General features: G+C 42.6%; 1 protein-coding gene across 2 annotated transcripts in view; it reads right to left on the bottom strand.

The window, feature by feature from the left end:
• The window catches only part of ADARB1 (adenosine deaminase RNA specific B1), a 136,537-nt gene extending 120,574 nt beyond the window's left edge, over nucleotides 1–15,963 (bottom strand). Inside the window, exon 1 of one of the 2 annotated variants that reach the window (XM_076055035.1) lies at nucleotides 14,864–15,963. In XM_076055035.1, coding sequence (XP_075911150.1) covers nucleotides 14,864–15,005 — 142 coding nt within the window. In that variant the 5' untranslated portion in view covers nucleotides 15,006–15,963. The remainder of the gene's footprint in view (nucleotides 1–14,863) is intronic. The other variant, XM_076055029.1, reaches the window with a different exon arrangement.
• Nucleotides 15,964–25,136: the final 9,173 nt, after the last annotated feature.

Raw genomic sequence — 25,136 nt, 5'->3', positions numbered from 1 at the left:
CTCAACTACACCAACTCTCTCCTGAATTCTCAACTACACCAACTCTCTCCTGAATTCTCAACGACACCAACTCTCTCCTGAATTCTCAACTACACCAACTCTCTCCTGAATTCTCAACTACACCAACTCTCTCCTGAATTCTCAACTACACCAACTCTCTCCTGAATTCTCAACTACACCAACTCTCTCCTGAATTCTCAACGACACCAACTCTCTCCTGAATTCTCAACTACACCAACTCTCTCCTGAATTCTCAACTACACCAACTCTCTCCTGAATTCTCAACGACACCAACTCTCTCATGAATTCTCAACTACACCAACTCTCTCCTGAATTCTCAACTACACCAACTCTCTCCTGAATTCTCAACGACACCAACTCTCTCCTGAATTCTCAACTGCACCAACTCTCTCCTGAATTCTCAACTACACCAACTCTCTCCTGAATTCTCAACTACACCAACTCTCTCCTGAATTCTCAACTACACCAACTCTCTCCTGAATTCTCAACTACACCAACTCTCTCCTGAATTCTCAACTACACCAACTCTCTCCTGAATTCTCAACTACACCAACTCTCTCCTGAATTCTCAACTACACCAACTCTCTCCTGAATTCTCAACTACACCAACTCTCTCCTGAATTCTCAACTACACCAACTCTCTCCTGAATTCTCAACTACACCAACTCTCTCCTGAATTCTCAACTACACCAACTCTCTCCTGAATTCTCAACTACACCAACTCTCTCCTGAATTCTCAACTACACCAACTCTCTCCTGAATTCTCAACGACACCAACTCTCTCCTGAATTCTCAACTACACCAACTCTCTCCTGAATTCTCAACTACACCAACTCTCTCCTGAATTCTCAACGACACCAACTCTCTCATGAATTCTCAACTACACCAACTCTCTCATGAATTCTCAACTACACCAACTCTCTCCTGAATTCTCAACGACACCAACTCTCTCCTGAATTCTCAACTGCACCAACTCTCTCCTGAATTCTCAACTACACCAACTCTCTCCTGAATTCTCAACTACACCAACTCTCTCCTGAATTCTCAACTACACCAACTCTCTCCTGAATTCTCAACTACACCAACTCTCTCCTGAATTCTCAACTACACCAACTCTCTCCTGAATTCTCAACTACACCAACTCTCTCCTGAATTCTCAACTACGCCAACTCTCTCCTGAATTCTCAACTACACCAACTCTCTCCTGAATTATCAACTACACCAACTCTCTCCTGAATTCTCAACTACACCAACTCTCTCCTGAATTCTCAACTACACCAACTCTCTCCTGAATTCTCAACTACACCAACTCTCTCCTGAATTCTCAACTACACCAACTCTCTCCTGAATTCTCAACTACACCAACTCTCTCCTGAATTCTCAACTACACCAACTCTCTCCTGAATTCTCAACTACACCAACTCTCTCCTGAATTCTCAACTACACCAACTCTCTCCTGAATTCTCAACTACGCCAACTCTCTCCTGAATTCTCAACTACACCAACTCTCTCCTGAATTCTCAACTACACCAACTCTCTCCTGAATTCTCAACTATACCAACTCTCTCCTGAATTCTCAACTACACCAACTCTCTCCTGAATTCTCAACTACACCAACTCTCTCCTGAATTCTCAACTACACCAACTCTCTCCTGAATTCTCAACTACACCAACTCTCTCCTGAATTCTCAACTACACCAACTCTCTCCTGAATTCTCAACGACACCAACTCTCTCCTGAATTCTCAACTACACCAACTCTCTCCTGAATTCTCAACTACACCAACTCTCTCCTGAATTCTCAACGACACCACCTCTCTCCTGAATTCTCAACTACACCACCTCTCTCCTGAATTCTCAACTACACCAACTCTCTCCTGAATTCTCAACTACGCCAACTCTCTCCTGAATTCTCAACTACACCAACTCTCTCCTGAATTCTCAACTACACCAACTCTCTCCTGAATTCTCAACTACACCAACTCTCTCCTGAATTCTCAACTGCACCAACTCTCTCCTGAATTCTCAACTACACCAACTCTCTCCTGAATTCTCAACTACACCAACTCTCTCCTGAATTCTCAACTACACCAATTCTCTCTTGAATTCTCAACTACACCAACTCTCTCCTGAATTCTCAACTACACCAACTCTCTCCTGAATTCTCAACTACACCAACTCTCTCCTGAATTCTCAACTACGCCAACTCTCTCCTGAATTCTCAACTGCACCAACTCTCTCCTGAATTCTCAACTACACCAACTCTCTCCTGAATTCTCAACTGCACCAACTCTCTCCTGAATTCTCAACTACACCAACTCTCTCCTGAATTCTCAACTACACCAACTCTCTCCTGAATTCTCAACTACACCAACTCTCTCCTGAATTCTCAACTACACCAACTCTCTCCTGAATTCTCAACTACACCAACTCTCTCCTGAATTCTCAACTACACCAACTCTCTCCTGAATTCTCAACTACACCAACTCTCTCCTGAATTCTCAACTACACCAACTCTTTCCTGAATTCTCAACTACACCAACTCTCTCCTGAATTCTCAACTACACCAATTCTCTCCTGAATTCTCAACTACACCAACTCTCTCCTGAATTCTCAACTACACCAACTCTCTCCTGAATTCTCAACTACACCAACTCTCTCCTGAATTCTCAACGACACCAACTCTCTCCTGAATTCTCAACTACACCAACTCTCTCCTGAATTCTCAACGACACCAACTCTCTCCTGAATTCTCAACTACACCAACTCTCTCCTGAATTCTCAACTACACCAACTCTCTCCTGAATTCTCAACTACACCAACTCTCTCCTGAATTCTCAACGACACCAACTCTCTCCTGAATTCTCAACTACACCAACTCTCTCCTGAATTCTCAACTACACCAACTCTCTCCTGAATTCTCAACTACACCAACTCTCTCCTGAATTCTCAACTACACCAACTCTCTCCTGAATTCTCAACTACACCAACTCTCTCCTGAATTCTCAACTACACCAACTCTCTCCTGAATTCTCAACTACACCAACTCTCTCCTGAATTCTCAACTACACCAACTCTCTCCTGAATTCTCAACTACACCAACTCTCTCCTGAATTCTCAACTACACCATCTCTCTCCTGAATTCTCAACTACACCAACTCTCTCCTGAATTCTCAACTACACCAACTCTCTCCTGAATTCTCAACTACGCCAGCTCTCTCCTGAATTCTCAACTACACCAACTCTCTCCTGAATTCTCAACGACACCAACTGTCTCCTGAATTCTCAACTACACCAACTCTCTCCTGAATTCTCAACTACACCAACTCTCTCCTGAATTCTCAACTACACCAACTCTCTCCTGAATTCTCAACTACACCAACTTTCTCTTGAATTCTCAACTACACCAACTCTCTCCTGAATTCTCAACTGCACCAACTCTCTCCTGAATTCTCAACTACACCAACTCTCTCCTGAATTCTCAACTACGCCAACTCTCTCCTGAATTCTCAACTACACCAACTCTCTCCTGAATTCTCAACTACACCAACTCTCTCCTGAATTCTCAACTACACCAACTCTCTCCTGAATTCTCAACTACACCAACTCTCTCCTGAATTCTCAACGACACCAACTCTCTCCTGAATTCTCAACTACACCAACTCTCTCCTGAATTCTCAACTACACCAACTCTCTCCTGAATTCTCAACGACACCAACTCTCTCCTGAATTCTCAACTACACCAACTCTCTCCTGAATTCTCAACTACACCAACTCTCTCCTGAATTCTCAACTACACCAACACTCTCCTGAATTCTCAACGACACCAACTCTCTCCTGAATTCTCAACGACACCAACTCTCTCCTGAATTCTCAACTACACCAACTCTCTCCTGAATTCTCAACTACACCAACTCTCTCCTGAATTCTCAACTACACCAACTCTCTCCTGAATTCCTTTCTTGGCCAGCAGACCTCGACATTGCCATTCATCTCCAGAACATATTACCATCATACGCAAGCACAGAATTATGAACTCATCTACGCCGGTGTTATCTGGACGGCGTTTGGTAATTGCTTTTGCATGCGTATGCTAACCATACATTCTGTTTCAATGCAGTGAATGCTGTAAAGAATTGCAGTTGCAGATTTTTATTTTTCCGTACCCAATCGTTCCATTTATAAGATTGCTAAAAACTAATATTCTCCTTCCTCAGTTAAATAGAGCTGTTGCTCCCGCAAAAAAATTGGCATTCTACATTTGAGAAAAATATTATTTGAAAAAAAAAATGCTTTGCTGTATGTATGTTGAACTTCTTTCGCACCGTGCTAATTTGTTGGCGACGTACTGAAAGAACATACTTAAGTTAAAGACATCATATTTGACTGCTATGTTTAGGGTAAGTGGGCTTGGATGACGGCCAGCAGACGAGACGAATGATGGAGTGTCAGCCAAAGGAGAGAGCATTGATTGCCAAGAACACGTCGACTGACAATTAGATTGTTACATCGCAGGGTGGATTGTTACATCGCAGGGTGAATTGTTACATCGCAGGGTGGATTGTTACATCGCAGGGTGGATTGTTACATTGCTGGATTGATTGTTACATCGCTGGATGGATTGTTACATCGCAGAGTGGATTGTTACATTTCTAGATGGATTGTTACATCGCAGGGTGGATTGTTACATCGCAGGGTGGATTGTTACATCGCAGGGTGGATTGTTACATTGCTGGATTGATTGTTACATCGCTGGATGGATTGTTACATCGCAGAGTGGATTGTTACATTTCTAGATGGATTGTTACATCGCAAGGGTGGATTGTTACATCGCAGGGTGGATCGTTTCATCGCAGAGTGGATTGTTACATCGCAAGGGTGGATAGTTACATTTCTAGATGGATTGTTACATCGCAGAGTGGATTTTTACATCGCAGAGTGGATTGTTACATCGCAGAGTGGATTGTTACATCGCAAGGGTGGATTGTTACATCGCAGAGTGGATTGTTACGTTTCTAGATGGATTGTTACATCGCAGAGTGGATTGTTACATGGCAGAGTGGATTGTTACATCGCAGAGTGGATTGTTACATCGCAAGGGTGGATTGTTACATCGCAGAGTGGAATTTACATCGCAGGGTGGATTGTTACATCACAAGGGTGGATTGTTACATTGCAGAGTGGATTGTTACATCGCAGGGTGGATTGTTACATCACAAGGTTGGATTGTTACATCGCAGGGTGGATTGTTACATCGCAGGGTGGATTGTTACATCGCAGGAGGGATTGTTACATCGCTGGATGGATTGTTACATTTCTAGATGGATTGTTACATTGCAGGAGGGATTGTTACATTGCTGGATGGATTGCTACATTTCTAGATGGATTGTTACATCGCAGTAGGAATTGTTACATCGCTGGATGGATTGTTACATTGCAGGAGGGATTGTTACATCGCTGGATGGATTGTTACATTTCTAGATGGATTGTTACATCGCAGGAGGAATTGTTACATCGCTGGATGGATTGTTACATTGCAGGGTGCCAGGTCCACCTCGCAAAAGAGGTTTTTAACGTCAATGTTTTTTTAACTGTTTAAATAAAGGTGAAATTAAAAAAATATATCTCTGGACCTTTGACAGGTGCGTGACAGCTTGTGGAGGACTTCATCCAGCAGTGGACAGATTATGGTTTATAACGTTGATGATGAATGTTAGGCTTGTTTCAACCACACATTACACGTCATTTTCAAATGTTTGTACACATACAATACACAGATACAGTACAATATAGAAACTCAAAAAATATTATTTCCATCGTCCATCAACATTATGGTGTTCAAATCTTGCATATTATAAACATAATCTGGAGATGTTCTGGTACTTTAACATCAAGATACAACATGCGTAAATACAAACATGTTATGAGAAATAATAAGCAATATTCCTTAATTGGTCGACATAGCTATCGAATTATAAGAATATAAAAAATGAAAATTGTGAAATACAGTGGGTTTTTTTTGTTGGCTGCAAGCTCAGAAAAGCCACAACAACCAAAGCAAATTCATAAAAGCACACGGACGATGTTTAGCGGAGGCGGAGCCCTCGGTTCCCCTATGGTAAGATAGTTCAGCAAGTTTAGCAGGGGTCATGGATCAATCGACAATGACCCAAAGTCCATGCAGCCCTGGGAGGCAGTTAAACCCAAAACAATTGGTTGGATTGAGAGTGCTTTTGGAATGTCAGTGAATTAAGTGGTAAAGATGAAGACAAAATTGATTTTATTTTTCAAAGAAGCTTTTGAAGATAGATCAAACCCCACTCGGGCTAGGGATGAACCCTGGTAGCTCTGAATCTATACAGGGCTCAACACACACCCCATTAGAACGCAGGCTCTATTCTCGGAGGCAATAATATCGTAAGTCAGGAAAACACGTAGCCTTCAAGTGATGTGACACAAGTAAGATCAGAGCAGTAGGGTGACACTTTATACATGTATACAAGCAGCCCCAATATTCTTCCATCAGCTATGGCTGTTATTGCCTCATTCTGCAACAGATATTGTTTTTCATTGTTTAAAACTATATAATTGCTTGACTGTTACGGTATGACTGCATAGGACACAGACGTTCACATAAACCCAACAGCTACTATATTTGTTACAACATATTAACATCAGTTTGATAGCCTTGTGAAAGCCCAATAATGCTTCGACTCTGGAGAAGAGCATTTCCAATTCGCATGTGGGCTAGACTACACCACCAATGAAGCATTTGGAATTGCAACTTAAAATAACTTAATGAACTTAAAACTATGGTTCTGAGATATGACGGCATTAGGTGCTTCTTCATTGGCAAATTATTATGATTTATTTATTGGGAAAATATTATTTTTACTATTTAGTTATTATTGTGAAGAGGTATCAATTCCCATGCCTAATGCCATCGTAACTAAACTGCAAATACAGAGGGAAAAAAGTGTTTGATCCCCTGCTGATTTTGTACGTTTGCCCACTGACAAAGAAATGATCAGTCTATAATTTTAATGGTAGGTTTATTTGAACAGTGAGAGACAGAATAACAACAAAATAATCCAGAAAAACGCATGTCAAAAATGTTATAAATTGATTTGCATTTTAATGAGGGAAATAAGTATTTGACCCCCTTCAATCAGAAAGATTTCTGGCTCCCAGGTGTCTTTTATACAGGTATCGAGCTGAGATTAGAAGCACACTTAAAGGGAGTGCTCCTAATCTCAGCTTGTTACCTGTATAAAGACACCTGTCCACAGAAGCAATCAATCAATCAGATTCCAAACTCTCCACCATGGCCAAGACCAAAGAGCTCTCTAAGGATGTCAGGGACAAGATTGTAGACCTACACAAGACTGGAATGGGGTACAAGACCATTGCCAAGCAGCTTGGTGAGAAGGTGACAACAGTTGGTGCGATTATTCACAAATGGAAGAAACACAAAAGAACTGTCAATCTCCCTCGGCCTGGGGCTCCATGCAAGATCTCACCTCGTGGAGTTGCAATGATCATGCGAACGGTGAGGAATCAGCCCAGAACTACACGGGAGGATCTTGTCAATGATCTCAAGGCAGCTGGAACCATAGTCACCAAGAAAGCAATTGGTAACACACTACACCGTGAAGGACTGAAATCCTGCAGCACCCGCAAGGTCCCCCTGCTCAAGAAAGCACATATACATGCCCGTCTGAAGTTTGCCAATGAACATTTGAATGATTCAGAGGACAACTGGGTGAAAGTGTTGTGGTCAGATGAGACCAAAATGGAGCTCTTTGGCATCAACTTAACTCTCGGTGTTTGGAGGAAGAGGAATGCTGCCTATGACCACAAGAACACCATCCCCACCGTCAAACATGGAGATGGAAACATTATGCTTTGGGGGTGTTTTTCTGCTAAGGGGACAGGACAACTTCACCACATCAAAATGTACGGGGCCATGTACCGTCAAATCTTTGGTGAGAACCTCCTTCCCTCAGCCAGGGCATTGAAAATGGGTCATGGATGGGTATTCCAGCATGACAATGACCCAAAACACACGGTCAAGGCAACAAAGGAGTGGCACAAGAAGAAGCACATTAAGGTCCTGGAGTAGCCTAGCCAGTCTCCAGACCTTAATCCCATAGAAAATCTGTGGAGGGAGCTGAAGGTCCGAGTTGCCAAACGTCAGCCTCGAAACCTTAATGACTTGGAGAAGATCTGCAAAGAGGAGTGGGACAAAATCCCTTATGAGATGTGTGCAAACCTGGTGGCCATTTACAAGAAACGTCTGACCTCTGTAATTGCCAACAAGGGTTTTGCCACCAAGTACTAAGTCATGTTTTTCATAGGGATCAAATACTTATTTCCCTCATTAAAATGCGAATCAATTTATAACATTTTTGACATGTGTGTTTTCTGGATTTTTTGTTGTTGTTATTCTGTCTCTCACTGTTCAAATAAACCTACCATTAAAATTATGGACTGATTATTTCTTTGTCAGTGGGCAAACGTACAAAATCAGCAGGGGATCAAATACTTTTTTCCCTCACTGTACATCTTTCAGTGCGTCAATGTCATTACTGATGGACAAAACTTATTGTCCATACACCTTGACCAGGGATTGGGAGTGTGTGGATTGGTATTTTTAACTTGCTAATACCACGACACCGCTCCAGCTCCACGTATATACATGTAAACACGTGTCTTTAAGGCAGTGACTAAAATATACAGTTCTATATCAGCAGGCTCTGATACCAGTATCAGCACGAACGAAATGTTAATTCAGACATCTTTATTCATTTCCTATAACATACCACTATCTACAAACATTTCAACAAAAGAAAACAAACGCTGAAACTGTTTTAGGAAACAATGAGAGTAAATATGACATTTTATTCATGCAAAAGCAGTTTCTCACAAAAAGTGGTTTTCTGCAATAAAAGTGCATTCACCACGGGTCGGTATTCCTCCAAAGCGGTGTTTCTCAAACTCTGTTGGCCCACGGACCACCCAGCCACCCACCCCACGTGACAAAACGTATTCACTTCTGTCTCTGAATGCCAGTAGTACAAACATATTCATGTTACCGGAACACTTTTTTCCACAGAAGGATGTTATGGACCTGGTAAAACTTTAGGGGCCGGCCATAAATGACGTCACGCGATTTTGGACGATTTTTGACCCAGTCACACGGCGTCACAAAAAGTCAGACCCCCTCCCCCCTCAAATATGACGTCACAAAGCTCTGCCCCCCCCCCCCCCAAGATAAAACATGCTTCAAATCGCTTTGAATTATTGTCATTGTAGTGCGTATTTAATGTGGGGCTGCACTCTGATGTTGTAGGAGAAAACATTTATTAAAAAGTCTATTTAATTAAGTAGAACGTGTTGTCTATATTTATTTAAAGTTGCGCATTTTGATGTGACGTCACATTTCTCACCCCCCCCCCCTTCTTCTCGCCCTCTCTCCCCCTAGCGCTCAAGCAGCCCCCCCCCATCCCCCTACCCCCCATCTCTCTCTCCCCCCTTGCTCCTCCCCACCCCCCATTTCTTACCTATATAACCTCTTGCCACGGCAGCTCTCTCGCCCACGGCATTGTTGCTGAATTGACATTGTTGTTACATTGGCATTGTAGCTGCATTGGTATTGTAGCTGCATTGGCATTGTTGTTACATTGGCATTGTAGCTGAATTGGTATTGTAGCTGCATTGGCATTGTAGCTGCATTGGCATTGTTGTTACATTGGCATTGTAGCTGCATTGACATTGTAGCTGCATTGGCATTGTAGCTATATTGGCATTGTTGTTACATTGGCATTGTAGCTGCATTGGCATTGTTACTGCATTGGCATTGTTGCTGCTTTGGCATTGTTACTGCATTGGCATTGCTGCTGCATTGGCATTGCTGCTGTATTGGCATTGTTGTTACATTGGCATTGTTGCTGCTTTGGCATTGCTGCTGCATTGGCATTGCTGTTGCATTGGCATTGCTGCTGTATTGGCATTGTCGTTACATTGGCATTGTTGCTGCTTTGGCATTGTTGCTGCATTGGCATTGTTGTTACATTGGCATTGTTGCTCCATTGGCATTGCTGCTGCATTGACATTGTTGCTGTATTGGCATTGTTGTTACATTGGTATTGTTGCTGCTTTGGCATTGTAGCTGCATTGGAATTGTTGTTACATTGGCATTGTTGCTTCATTGGCATTGCTGCTGCATTGGCATTGTTGCTCTATTGGCATTGTTGTTACATTGGCATTGTTGTTACATTGGCATTGTAGCTGCATTGGCATTGTTACTGTATTGACATTGTTGCTGCATTGGCATTGCTGCTGCATTGGCATTGTTGTTACATTGGCATTGTTGTTACATTGACATTGTTGCTGCATTGGCATTGTTGCTGCATTGACATTGCTGCTGCATTGTGACATTGCTGCTGCTGCATTGACATTGTAGCTGAATTGGCATTGTAGCTGCATTGGCATTGTTGCTGTATTGGCATTGTTACTGCATTGGCATTGCTGCTGCATTGTGGCATTGCTGCTGCATTGGCAATGTTGCTGCATTGGCATTGTTGCTGCATTGGCATTGCTGCTACATTGGCATTGTTGCTGCATTGGCACTCGTGCCCCGCCCATGCTCCTGGTGTTGTTGATACACGTGGGCTACGCCCATCCCCGAACCTTTTTAAACAGTTTGCCTTTAGAGGCTGACTCCTTTGAATGATGACGACCGCTTGTGTTGCGATCGAAACGTCGTGATTTGTTTTATTTAATTAAATTTATTTCTAACTACGTGATTTTACCGAAAGAACCAAAGAGTATAGCTTTAAGATTGTTTTGTTTTGTTTTAGGGGTGGCTTTTTGATCTTATGACCAGCGTGGTTTTAATGAGGGTACTTTACTTAATTTCATTTTTATATATATATAAAATATCATAAGTAAGATATTACTTAACGTCCGAAACAAAAGGTATAAACATCGTGATTTACGTCACAGTTGACGGACCACGTGGTGGACCGTCACGGACCACTCGTGGTCCAGGGACCACGCATTGAGGGCCACTGCTCTAAAGGTGCAGAGTGGCATCATGAGTTAAAGTGTAACGCATCTACCACTGCATTCTGTCGTAAAGCATCGCCAGTTTCTCTATAGCGTCATTCAGTCTCCAATAGGGTTCCACCTCTCTGTTGTTCATCACTTGTAAAATAAATGCAATGTTTCATTGTAATTACTTCGGTGGGGAAATTACACCGTCGGCGTACATATATATATAAAACGCGTTGTTTCGCACGCGCGCTGCTGCCGTGCGGGTACATCAGTGGTACGAGCGGCAAGCAAAGGAGCGTGTCAGCCCATGATAACTCGCCTCCGAGGACCAACCAGATAAAAGAGCAATACCCACCACATTCAGCGCACCGCCAGTAAGCAGTGCCTTGTGGCTGCTGCAGATAACGCCCCAACCACCGCGCAACAACAGAATCATCCAACATCCGGCCCCTCCTGCGGGTTAACCCTTGTGTTTCCTCACACTTCACGCAGTGCCGATCAGGCGGTGCGATTTTTGCGGGTCCTCTGACTGCATCCCAGCATCTATTTATATATTTATTTATTTATTTTAAATGGGAGGAGCCTTGGTATTCTCCAAATGTTCATGGCACACTTGCAATTAAATTTCGATTTGAAGCTTTCGTGACTGCAAGGATTCATCTTCGTTGGTTCTTTCGGTAAAGTCACGTAGAATGAGAGTAAAATAATAAATTGATAAAATAAAATACCACAATAAAATTCTCACGACGTTTCGGCCACAACACGTAGCCATTTCTGTGACCAGTCACAAGCTAATCACTCAGCTATTTCAATGCTAAATTCTATGCTAATTCCTTTGTCAAGGCGCTTTGTTTCTTCTCACACAGCTTAAAGGTCGCGATTTGAGCGTGGCTTTTCGCTCCAGCGCTGTCCTCCAGACAGTCTCGTCCCTTCACCTGATGAAGGCCGCTTGTGTTGTGGCCGAAACGTCGTGAGAAATTTATTGTGTTATTTTATTTTATCAATTTATTATTTTATTCTCATTCTACGTGACTTTACCGAAAGAACCAAAGAAGATGAACACTTGCAATTCTTGCTTGAAATATATGCACAGTATATGCGTGTATATTTGCCTTTGCAAAGGGGCGCCAACGGTGGTGAAATATTCCTCCCCGGATATGCAGGAGGTCGGGTGTTCGATCTCCGACCCTGATGCCTGTATATTTGGAGTGCGCATGTTCTCCCCGTGGTCGCGTGGATTTTTTTTTTTACTCTGGGTCGTCCGGGTTGTCCCTCCACATTTAGAAACATGCATTAAGATGTTTTTTTTTATATATATTATGTTGGTGCGATGATAGTCCAAATGATGGGGCCACTTTGTTGAGCTATAATTTGTGGCCTGGTCGCTTCTTAAAAATAAGTTCATACCTCAGTGGGCTTTGCCTGGTAGGATGGGAATGGTTTAGTTTTATATTAAAGTGTTTTTCTTATACATTTCACGACTATCATGTTTTTGTATGTTTGTTGTTGTAATGTTCTTACATGCCAACTACTGGGCATCTGTGAAAAAAGAGCTTTATAGCTCATCGGATTCCTTCAGTGTGAATAAACATTCTGATTATGATTCTGAGATTAAACAATTAATACTGTACATTATATAGTATGCACTAGTTTAATACGTTTCCGTGAATAGAAAGTACACGTTTTAATCAAATCATATGTACACTGAGAACCATGATTACAAACAGCATTATAGCCCCACATGCTTTTTTAACGATACGGTGTGCTGGATCACGTTTCTAATATGCTGTGAATATTGTTTTTTTACTTGCGAATTAGAAACGTTTGCATATGGTCAGATATATTCATATAACTCAACATGGACAATGTTTACTGTAGACATCACAATTAAATGATCAAGAGTTTTACTTTAGCTGAGAATGATCTCTGAAACCCTTGGTTCCATAAACAATTTGACGTTCACCTCTTACCGTTTTTAAACCATAGTCCACTATCGATGTAAAACAAATTAACTGCTTATAAGTCTTCGTAAGGGATTCTTCTATGACTCCTTTAAATGACATCCTACACTACAATTGAAGTGGAAAATTAAATTTTTCTTGCATTGGCGCCCAGTGCTGACCCTACAAAAAAGAGGGTCAATGATGAAATAGCACATTTCACACAGGAGTTTGAAAGTGCTATTTCCACGAAGCGAATATCACATCCCGCAATTGCATTCGGGATACATTGCTTGAAACTTATAATAGTGATCTGTAAGCTATTTTTTTTTTACTTTTTTGATTTTGCAGTGGTTTTCACTTTGCAGTGTAATAACACGTTGCACTCTAGGATGAAGGCGGACCACGTAGAAATATCTGGTATGCATTTTTTGGAAATTACAAAAGTACCACCTGGAGAATATTCATCTTAATAATGGATAAGGTCGGCATATAGTAATTGTTTCATATATACAGCACATATACGTAATAACTCTTTAATTTTAATGTTTGCACTCCTCATTACCTGTAAACTTTATATTTTTTTCTGTGGCATAACACAATTAGAATATTGTAACAAAAAATATAAATTACCAATCAATGTCCACTGTCATATATGGGTTATAGGAGGATGAATGTATAAATGTGTTACTTTACACATTGGTACAGTTCAATAAATACGTGCTAAAAAAAAAACTACTAACGCACGGCAGCACAATCACAATTCAACGCTGAAACTGGAGAGCTGTGGATTTCACGACCAACATTGATTATAGTTGTTCAAACACGTCATTTATATCCGCTGTGCCAAGGAAACAAATACGCTCGTCTAACAGGGAAAGCATTCGCACCGCAGTGCGGTGCAAATGACAGTCACTTACACACACACACGCGTCTGGGAAAAGTGCCCAACAACTTCGACCGAACGCGAGAGTTGTGTTTGGGGGGGTTATTTTTGTTGCGACATTAAATCTTTACAGCATGAGATTATTATTATCACTACGCCCCTCCAAGCCGAGCGGCGTCGGCGCAAATTTAGTCAGAGGCGCGCGCAAATACTTTCATCTGTGACAAATATTTCCCCGTAAAGCCTTTAGCAGACTGTTGGGGCATTGTGCTGTTAGCGAGCACCTATGAAGGCCGGCACGGCACGCGAGGGGGTGGGTGACCAGCAACCACGCCCGGGACCGCCTTTGTCTTCCGAGTGGCGATGTTTTAGGCACCGCGCAAGGTGCTCACTTGAGGCTGAGTCTACCTAGGAGACGCCCATGACCGGTTTTGTCCGTGAGCGGGAATCTAACCCGGACCGCCGGGTTCATAGCGCGATGCGCTAACCGCCACGCTACCTCTCCCCACTTTACCCGCGACACACACGCGCGCAGTTTAACACGTGGTAGGCTTTCGCGAACAATGTTATCCATAATCGAGGTGTTTCCTCGGGTTAGATCTCGTAAAGATAAATGTGTCGTTAAGCCCGCCACCACCAAAGCTCCACAGACAATTAGTAAGGTTTGTCACGGCGACAAAACATGCCGATTCGTAGCTAGTGCAGAGCAACCGGTGTGTTTGCAGAGTCAACCCACAACATTTACAATTCGAGTACACGTGCACACACACACACACGCAATAACAAAAAATAGGGCCAACTTTGGCCAACGGGCAGTAACAGAAACCATAAACGAGGAGGAGCGAAAGGCGTCAAAAGCTCGGAAGCCCGTCACCCGCCGCGCAATATATATATTTTTTGTGCAGCTTAAAAAAAAACTTTCCTGGCCCCAACCACCACCCACCCCCTGCGCTTTTTACCTTCATTGCACTTGGAGCGCCGGCGTCTGCGCCGCTTGCACTTGCGTCGCTGCGTGGGGCCGAGAACGTGAACGCTCGGCGTCGGGAAGCGTCTTGCTGCTACAGCTGTTGTTGCTGCTGCTGCTGCTGCGGGTAAAGCCATCGCTCCCGCCAGAGCCGGGCGAGCCACGGGTTTAGTGAACAAATCTCTCCCCCCCCCAACCTCCTCCAACTCCCCTTCTCCCTGTCCGTCCCGCCCCGGTCACTCCAAAAAAAGTCTCGCCCAAAGTTCACCGGCGACTGGGAGACAGCGGTCGCGCGAACGCGGAGAAAGATCCCGTCGCGTAAACGCGCGTCGCCCGTTCAAAATCGCGGGTGGTGAATTCCGCTGCGGCGTAGCAAAAAAAAAAAATTGTAAAAAAAAAATTGTAAAAAAAATTGTAAAAAAAAAATTGTAAAAAAAAAATTCATTAAAAAAAGTCGGAATGCAACGAGGAAAGCCGAAGAGAGCGAAGGGGAAAAAAAATGTGTTGAGGCTTATCCAAGAGAGGAGAGTTGAGAAGAGAGGATGTTGATTTCGCATGCCCCCTCCGTGCCGCGCGCGACTGCTGCTCCCGTGTATCAGCTCAACGAAGGAAAACTCGCACGAGCTGTCTAAGGACAACGGAGCTTAATGATGCTCCCTTTCCCGAAACGCAAAGTGTGGTCAAATCGGTGCGACCAAAGGCTGAGGGGGGAGGCCACGCTGCCTTTCTACTACTCCCTCTGCCTCGATCGTGCCCATCACGAGCCTCCGATTGGTTCCAATTTATAGGGCGCGCTTTGGTGTGACATCACACACGCGGCAACCAGCCTTTCGCGAAAGCGCTCCGTAGCTAAACAAAACCCACAGCGATGTCGCCTTAACCTACAGCCAGCAAGCGAAGCAAGGCGCCGTCTGAACGGGCGGAGTATCTATACAAATGTGTTGCACTTACTCGCACGTTCATTCCGTGGCTAGTGTGGCACACTCACTCGGTATGCGGAGCTACCGCATACTGTCCCGATCATTTATTTTCGTTGTCTTCACCTGCGATTAAATTCGTTTGCCCGTCCAATTTGTTTTCCTTTTAGTCAAAGTAAGTGGAATGAATGCAACATCGGGAACAGCATATGCTTGATAGAGTATGAGAGAGAAATTACACTGAATCCGTTCAACAATGAGGGGGGGGGGGGAGGGGAAATATCAAGGAAAAAAATACCAAGAATGTTATTGTGCATTGGCAATTGCTGATTACAGGGCTTAACTTCTCACTTAGTACTTTGTGGGTCGCTGGTAGACCAAAGTAGGAATGCGACTAGTATCCACAGTCATAGCGAGGGGTATACTGGATGTGGTGTGCTGGCTGTATAAATAAATATATATTTTGGGCCTCCTACCTGAGCAGCAGACCCAGCTGATAGGACGCCCTGGCAGCTTGCTTCATGCGTGACAGCACACTCAGAACACTCACCCCAGCTCGCAGTAAAAGACATTCGGATAGAATTAAACAAATGAGAAACACTCCAAATCCTCCTACCATGTCTGTAATGTACTCCAACACCTGCATAACTGAAGTAGCAATTGCATAAATAGGTATTTAAATATCCATATTTGTTTTGGGGTGAGGCCACGATTTACTGACGCGGACGTAATGATCAACATTTTGACCAATGAAGTTCAATCAAAAGTCGAGTGGCGTGTTTATTGCCAGATGAAGCCAAAGCCGTTTGAGGGAAATGTCTTAACATGCTGATCTTGAAAGCAGTCTCGACAAGTGTTAAACAACCTGTGAAGAGGAGCTTCATTGGTCAGAATTCATTAGACACTATTGACACGAAGAAATTATATCTTTTCAAACGTGACAACCTGGTCAGGTGGTGGAGGGTTAATGACAAGATATTTCGGCATACAGTATAGCTGTGCGCTGTATAACGACAGGGTAAATAACGACTCCACGGTACGTTCGTTTAGGGCCCATCCATTTAGTACGTACGCATGGAGAGGGGAGGGAGGTTAACCCAAATGTGTACGCTTGCGTATGGGGGGGGTCTACTGACAATGTACGTACGCATAGGAAACAGGGGGGAGGGGGTGAAGCCTCGATAAAAAATAATTTGTCTACATTGGCCTTCAAATGAGTTAGATAGTCCGACGGTGGACTATCTGTTTGCTTAAACACGTTCATATTATGAATCCTTGATCGTTTCTGCGTGGATTAAATATCGGCCGTTCTATAGGATTCGGGGGGGGGGGAGGGTGCGTCAGGCGTACGCAGGTGGGACGGGGGGTGTAAAAAGTCCGCGTGCGTACAGGGAGGGGGGGGGGAGGGGTCAAGTTTTGACAGATTTTGCGTACCTACTAAATGGATGGCCCCTTAAAAGTGGGTATCACGTTCATCCCCTGACCTCTGGCTGATCAAATGTAGCCATATATGATGAGAAAATATTCACGATAGTCATTAACGGCGGTGCTTTGGAAATGCACTGCTGGATGAAGGCCTCCCCTGGCCATGTCAGTCACACGGGTTGTTTGACCATACTTCACCACACTGGTCAGTGCCAGTTGGGGAAAGGGGCGGGGATTTTAGCCTGGGTTGGGAATCGAACTTTTCAGATGTCAGGCCACTGGCCATAGCACAGAGGCCTCTCCCTCAAATGATACTGCTGCAGGAATGCAATTTAACCATGACTTGTAGGTAACTTGAAATAAAAAAAAATGCACACATACATCGTAAGTGTGCAATCACGACCACAATACGGGACCACTTGTTCTCAAACACCAGGTTATAATTATACAGTTGTTGGGATTTTGGAGCGGCGTTGAAAAGCATGGTTTGGTCTCGTTTGGTGCCACATCTCATGAGTGCAGTGAGGCGCGTCTATATCGTCCCGCAGTGAATGTTGTGGTTACGGGGTGGATTGAGATACGGTATTGCACAGGCACAAAATGAATATGCGTACGTGGTTGATAATAATGTGGTAATATTTCCCTACGCAAGAAACCGAGCCGCATAATAGGATTAAACATTTTTGTTTCTAGAAATGCAAATAAGGAATACGTAATGTGGACTTAAATAAAGTGAAAAAAATCCCGATGTCATAAAAAAACATGCAGAAACATCACAAAATCATATTAAAGATAATAAGTAAAATATATGGGTGGACTTCCAAGCGATATACAGGGTACTTAAAAATATATATAACATTTCTGAGAATTTGCAACAATACCACGTGACATGTGCTGCTGCCTCCAGGCTCTGGAGACCACCTCTGGAGAAGATTCCAGGCCACGTGTTGACAACGATGGCGACCAAGTGGAGACTCTTTGACTTTTTGAAGCTGTTAACATTACATTTGTTATCATGTTGCAGTGTATTATCCGCTCTTTTTCCATTAAAAACGATAGTCCCATCTAAGTGTTAACATTTCTTTGAAGCACTCTGTATCTTTAACCTGACTGCAGCGCTGAATTCATAACGGACAAGGAAGAGCCTGAAAAGCTTCAACGCTTACAAGAGCTAATCACTGGTATACCACAAATAATTAAAGCAGCAGAGTTAGCCATAACAATGATTCACAAAGTACACATGCATTGAAAAATAAGAATATATGGTTTTTAAAGCAATCCATGCAGAACAGTATTTTGTATCGGAGGGCAAGGATCCGTTTAGATCACGCTGATGTTAACCGTGGTCAGGGTTCGAACTCAGGTGACCGGGTTTGTAATGAAGAACTGTATACGATAACTGCTATTCCACAACTCCACCTCGCGGCAAAGTAATAAACAACCAAAATGAATGCATTTATCTGATGCAGAATACGCAAGTGGTTCTTGGAACAATATCACAGGACTATATGTAAGCAGTGGGGCAATTTCTAACGTTTAAATTAAACATGTCATGAATTTAAAATGTAAGAGTTTCCCTTTTAAAATAAAAAAACTAGCTATGAATTTGATATTTCCTGTAACAGATTGCAAAATCTTACATGGCAGCAGAAATAATAAATTATTAGGCAGCAGTGAAACTCTTCAAGAATTTGTTGCCAAAGTTTTTTACTGGACTAGAGAGTGTGTATACGTACGGCCAACTTGTGGCTGTCACCGCAAAGGATAGGTAACGTTGCCTTATACAGGACAGAACTCATGCCTGTTCATACAGTCACAATATTTTTTTAAATATAATTTTATTTGGCAGTTGAGTCAATCAATAATTAGGGCAGCAGTGGAAATCCAGGCCTTGGGTTCAATGTCCCCGATATTTGTTTAATGATTACTGTTTGGAATAAAATGGCTTTTTTGTTATTTCAATATTGCAAACCGCTAATGCATGTAAAAGTGCTTCAGAAAAGCATGATTAAATATTCTTCATTTTTCCTTGTATACAACTAAAACTCTATCAATGCAAATATTGCCATCTATACATAATCACATGGTGTACGAACGTGCACTCCTGTTTAACCCATACAAACTAAAAATAAAACCTTTTTTTATTTTACCAGGTAAGGCCCACTTTGCTAAGTAGCTCTTTTTCAGAAGCGACCTGGCCACAAATGACAGCTCAAAAAAGTGACTTATCACGTGGAAATGTATAGCAGTCAACTACTCTAAACCCGTGTTTCTAAATGTGGAGGGAAAACCCGGAGGACCTGGAAAAAACCCCACGCGATCACTGCAATAAACTCCAAACATACAGCAGGCGTCCTCCTGTATACCAGGCGAGGAAGTCATCATCTCACCACCGTGGTGCCCGTATTCACGAAGGTAACTCAAAGCTAACCTGGCCTTCAACTTCCAGAACATTTGAAAGCCAATTGTAGTTTGTGAAACTCACCCAAATCTTCAAGGTATTACCCAGCTACACATACTGTACCTGCTTGTCCCAGAACATGAATGCCAGAAATATACAATTATACACTTTGGTTCTATTTATTTATCTATTATACCCACGTGACTTTAACCGAAAGAACCAAAGAACATGGATTCCGGCATTCACGAAAGCTTCAAATCAATATACAATTCTTTAGGACGTGACGTAGCCATCGCAGGACATTCTTATCACCTTTTTTTAACGGACTCACGTCGAATTTTAAACATTTTGCATCACTTTAAAAAATACGCCCGGCATGTCGACCTACTCTTATATATCTCTTGAAGGCTCCAAAGCTGGGCTCAAGTTGAATACTGCATGAGCAAAACAAATGCCCGTGAACAAAAAAAAAAGTTTGTTCAACCACTGAAAAATATCTGTTGGGAGGGCCAACATCTTGAGAACACATTAGAGTGCACCTTCCCCAGCTACAGTAGTTCTTGAAGGAGAATCGGGACAAAAAGGAGGCGATGCCATAAAGTGGTGCCTTTTGGAAAACTGAACATTGTATATTGTATAGCCTAACAATGAGTGCGTGCGTGTGTGTAGTGAGTCATCCAGAATGCTTTCGCACAAAATGCTACATACAACGTCGTGGCTAAATAAATATCTAAGAGACAAAATGTAATGTTTAAATATAACCACGGCCCTTATTTATTACAATTAGAACAAGTTGGGACCACATTATGAATACAAATTGCTTATGTGCCTCTTTGCAACAAATATATATTCGGCCAATAAGACGTATAAAGTAAACACCACGGCCATTTCTTCATACATCTGTAAGCCCTGTTTATAGAAACCTCATTGGAGACACCCGATTGGAAAAAGGAAGGCACGAACGCGGACCTGGCTACAGCTCAAGTTTGGTCCGCAAAGCCGTGTGCCGCTGGAAAGCCGATCAGGTCTACGATTTAAGTCGGCGGCAGACAGCAAAAAACAATGAAGTCGCAAGGTCCTAAATGATTCATACTTAACCCATTGTCTTCCTCTCTCGCCACACGCACGTGCCAATTGATGTCTCTCACGCGGAGACAAGCAGTCACTGAATGTTTGACAATGCCGATGGGCGTATTAATATTCATGACATCCTGAATATTCATGGTTATTGAAGTCTGGATTTTAATTTATTTATTCATTCGTTTGGCTTCGGTGAAAGCGTCACAAATCTCAACGTAGTGGGAGAAACTCGCTGCGCTTGATACCTAGGCTGCGTCGTTATATTGAGCCTGCAAGGGCTTCTGTAAACTGTAGGGCGATGTTGCACGTTCTTTTGTGGCGATGCTGCAGCATTCGCAGTGGTGCACAAACACAGATAATAATAATGCAAAACTCAGCACATTCTATAATAACACCGTGGCTTTAAAAGGAAAAAATATATATAATAGACGACATTCTAGGAAAATTGTCCTTTTCTGTTTATGTGCTATGAAGGACCATTGCCCAAAACGTCAACGATTATATATTTTTAAAGGCAGTGTTATTTAGTGAATGTGTTTAGATTTTAAAAATGTATATATGCAGTGATACAGCACTGGAAAACAGTACAATAACACCCTGCCACGTGGTATTGTGGCAGAGCACTCGATCATCTGAAAAGTCACGAGTTCAAATACTGTTTGGGGTCGATTTAGCCCATCACTTCTCACGGGACTTTGAAATATGAACCACTTTTATGGAAGTCGACCGTGGTCATTTTATGCAGATCGTGGCCCCTGCCTTCGAAATAGACGGCAAAGGGCATTTGCAGAAATCCATGGCCGATTTTTTTTTAATTCTTTGTGCTGGAACGGCTCCTTATTAAAATTCAACAATTCACCCTCAGAGTAACAACACAGCTGAATTAGCACATGTGATATTAAACGCCTCTCTTCAATATATGGTTGAATGTACATCTTCACGAAATTACGCCGAGCATGATCTATAGCGTGTAGCTAAGGGTAGACTCCATGTGGTTTTTTTTTATACCACAGGCAGTGTTTCCTATCTGTCCGTTTTGAAGATGGTGAGGCGTTTTCCATCCCTGTGATTGGTCGGTCACAGTGGTTCTTTTTTCGTTTATGTTTGACAGTATATTAATGCAATACAATAACGAATACTGAACACTGTGCTCACTGCTATGGCAATTAAACTATGTAACGGAGGCCTGCTCGCTCAAGCCAGTAACGGAGGGCGCGTTCGCAACTCGCAACATCGAGCCAGGATTGGAAATTAGTCGTTCCCATGGTTGGGGCCAGTCTTCCCACAAAAGTGGCTGCTGTTGACTTATTTCATCAGGATGTTAGTCTGAGCTTAAAGCTGCCCTCTGGTAAGCGAAGTTCCTTAAGCATTATTGCGTTTGACTCAGTTTCACGGAGTAAAAGTGATAGATTTCACACACACACACAAAAACTCAACGGAGTGGTCAAAAACACTGCCGCAAAATAAAATATACAATCTGTTCCCCTCTAACGTGTGTTTTCGTAACGCGAATTGGATTTAACGCGATGAATGTACTGTGGAAAACATTTTTCAAGCACGGATGGAAATTGGATATGGCGCGTTTGAGCGAACAGAGCTACGTGGCGCGAGTAGGAATAAACTAATGTACGGCTGCCTCGGCGTAGCATCGCACAAGGCGGGATGCTGCTGGATGCCTCTAGGCGCTATCCACGCACGCCAGTCTTTGTTCACCCAGCGTATGCACCTCACGTGTTATTGCGGGCTGTGCTTTACCATATATGATTTATTATAACGCGGTTTTTCCATAACGCGGTTTGTTTTCAGTAATGCAACTACTACCACGTTATAGGATAACATGCTGTATATATAATCTGAAACATTTTGGGATATGACCCCTATTCATAGCACATGCTTGGTATTAACCTTCTTATGGAAGGTTATGAGACGTTGAAAGTTCGTTTTCTCCAGATGTTTTATTTTTTTTTATATTAATTTTAATCGACTCAAATTGGGTGTTCCGGCTGAAGAAGCAACAGTTGAACAGAATTTGTTTTTTTTAATACATGTAGCAATGTACGGTTATTATTCTGCAAAAAAACTGCCAATTTGAGTCAGTCACAACTGCTGATCTGTGCTACTAAAATGAAGGTAAGATTTCATACATCTCAAGAAACGATGACGCCAATATCAATATGACGCCAATATCAATATCATAAAATGTGGTGTCTAATTCTATTGATGATGCCCCTTTCAACAAGTTTAGATTCAACACAGATGTAATTGTATTAACATTGACAATGATGCGTAAACGCATTCTGTTGTTTAAAAGGAGTGCATTTTCTTTCTCAGGATAATGGAGAGAACCGATATTCTCTGTGAAAACTGAAATGGTCGCAGTGTTAAAAGATTAAGCAAGCTCATTTTTTTTCAAAAATGACATTGCCATACATAATAGCTTACCGAAATGGCTTATCGCGTGGACATTTATAGCAGCCAAATACTCAAAACGCACGTTGATCCTAAATGTGGAGAGGGAGACTACGGGGAGAGAGAGAGAGAACATGCAAACTCCAAATATATACAGTCGTTTCAGGGTCAAGATCGAACCACGATCTCCTGCACACCAGACGAGGTAGTTAACATCTCCTAGGAATTACTCTTTGTTTTTTTCGGTAAAGTCACGTAGAAATAAGAAATAGTAATAAAATTACATAATAGCATACGACGTTTCGATTGCAACGCAAGCAATCATCATCAGGCATAGAAGAGCTAAATTTAAGAGAGAGAGGAAACACAGAACCACATATATATACAGACACCTAAGTAGAGGGAGTTAACACAGAGAGAGACACAACGTATGGAGCACAGCGAGATCGGGTCTCTGTGCCGAGGCGTTAGCATGTAGGGGAGACAAAGAGAGATGGAGAAGACACCGACTTAAGGTGTCTGTATATATATCTGCGGTTCTGTGTTTCCTCTCTCTCTCTCTCTTAAATTTAGCTCTTCTATGCCTGATGATGATTGCTTGCGTTGCAATCGAAACATCGTATGCTATTATGTAATTTTATTATTTCTTCTTTCTACGTGACTTTACCGAACAAACCAAAGAGTAATTATTCCTGCAGTCACGAAAACGCCAAAATCGAGTTTGTATCTCCTAGGCACTGCGGCGGAGCCCCAAGCTGGCACGCCCTGCAAGGCGACTGAGAATTGTGTCCCTCAAACGGAAACAAAAATACGTGGCAGGCCGATACAAAGCATCAAATACAATTCTAAGCATGATCCCCCCCCTCCCCCCCGCAGTGTTTTCTCACAAGGCCAGTGTGTAAACACGGTGCTGAGGTGAGCATGCAAAGTGTAAGGCCGAGAGGGATATAGGGCAAGGCTACTATGCACACATCAGACAACAGGACAAGCACCGCCCTCGGCATTTCAACTATACTCCCCTCAATGGAAAATGTCAAGGCGTACATTTAACGGTACTAACAAAATATCCTCATTGCGTTTTAACGTCAGGCGTACTTTAAATGTTGCCAACAGAACTCATAGGGAACTCGCGGAGCTTATGTTACAGGGGGAGCAATGTGGGGAGGTTATTTGTTTCAATTGAATGAATTCTTGCACTGAATATCGATTTCCATCTCTCCTGCACCGGATGTAATTCTGTAAAATAAAGCATGCCTGAGTCAGGACATGTGGCATATCAATCCATGGCCTCTTATCTGCCTTGTCCCTCCTGAGCTTTAGACCTTGTTTGCATTGTCCAACTGTCCGATCAACCGATTCGGGATTTCGTTTGTTTGTTTGTTTGTGATTTAAAACTCCGAACAGGATAAACAAAATCTTCAGAGCTCAGAATTCACGACAAGTGCTGGGAGGAAAGATTGCGTTTGACTCTGCTAAACATGTTGAATGTTAATTGCCCGTGGGAACGACGCGCTACCGGGATATAGAGGGCAACAGCTTTCACATGCGTGCAGAGATCAGCATACATTTGCATTCGAAATATTAATTACTGCAATTTTCAGCATGACGTGTACAAGTTATGCAGCTGAGACCATTTTTATTTCACAGCATTTAATGGTGCACCTCAAAACATGCTTTGCTGCTATAATGCTACTTTACTGGTAACATTTAAGTTCTTAATATCACTGGACATTACTCATTTACACAATACGGTCACGTACATTATATGCAACCTTTGTAAAGCAAGATACTGAAAATAACTACATTGCGATATTTTAATAAATCGCACTATAGCAGTTTAATTACATAACAATCACAGAGTGGCATCGACTTAAACCACTTGAACACCCATTGACTTGATAATCTTCAATCAGACGCCGCGTTTGTAAGTGAATGCAATGATGCTGGCTGAGGACAAGTGCACCTTTTAACCTTCAGCTATGCTGATGAAGCGTTGTGCAACTTAGCAAAGGTCAATGTCACTCACCAGGGGGGTT

This window comes from Petromyzon marinus, chromosome 4 (assembly GCF_048934315.1).
Source record: "Petromyzon marinus isolate PM22_M1 ecotype Great Lakes invasive population chromosome 4, UKy_Petmar_22M1.pri1.0, whole genome shotgun sequence".
NCBI classification, from domain to species: Eukaryota; Metazoa; Chordata; class Hyperoartia; order Petromyzontiformes; family Petromyzontidae; genus Petromyzon; species Petromyzon marinus.
This window is presented reverse-complemented; position numbering and strand designations above follow the sequence as displayed.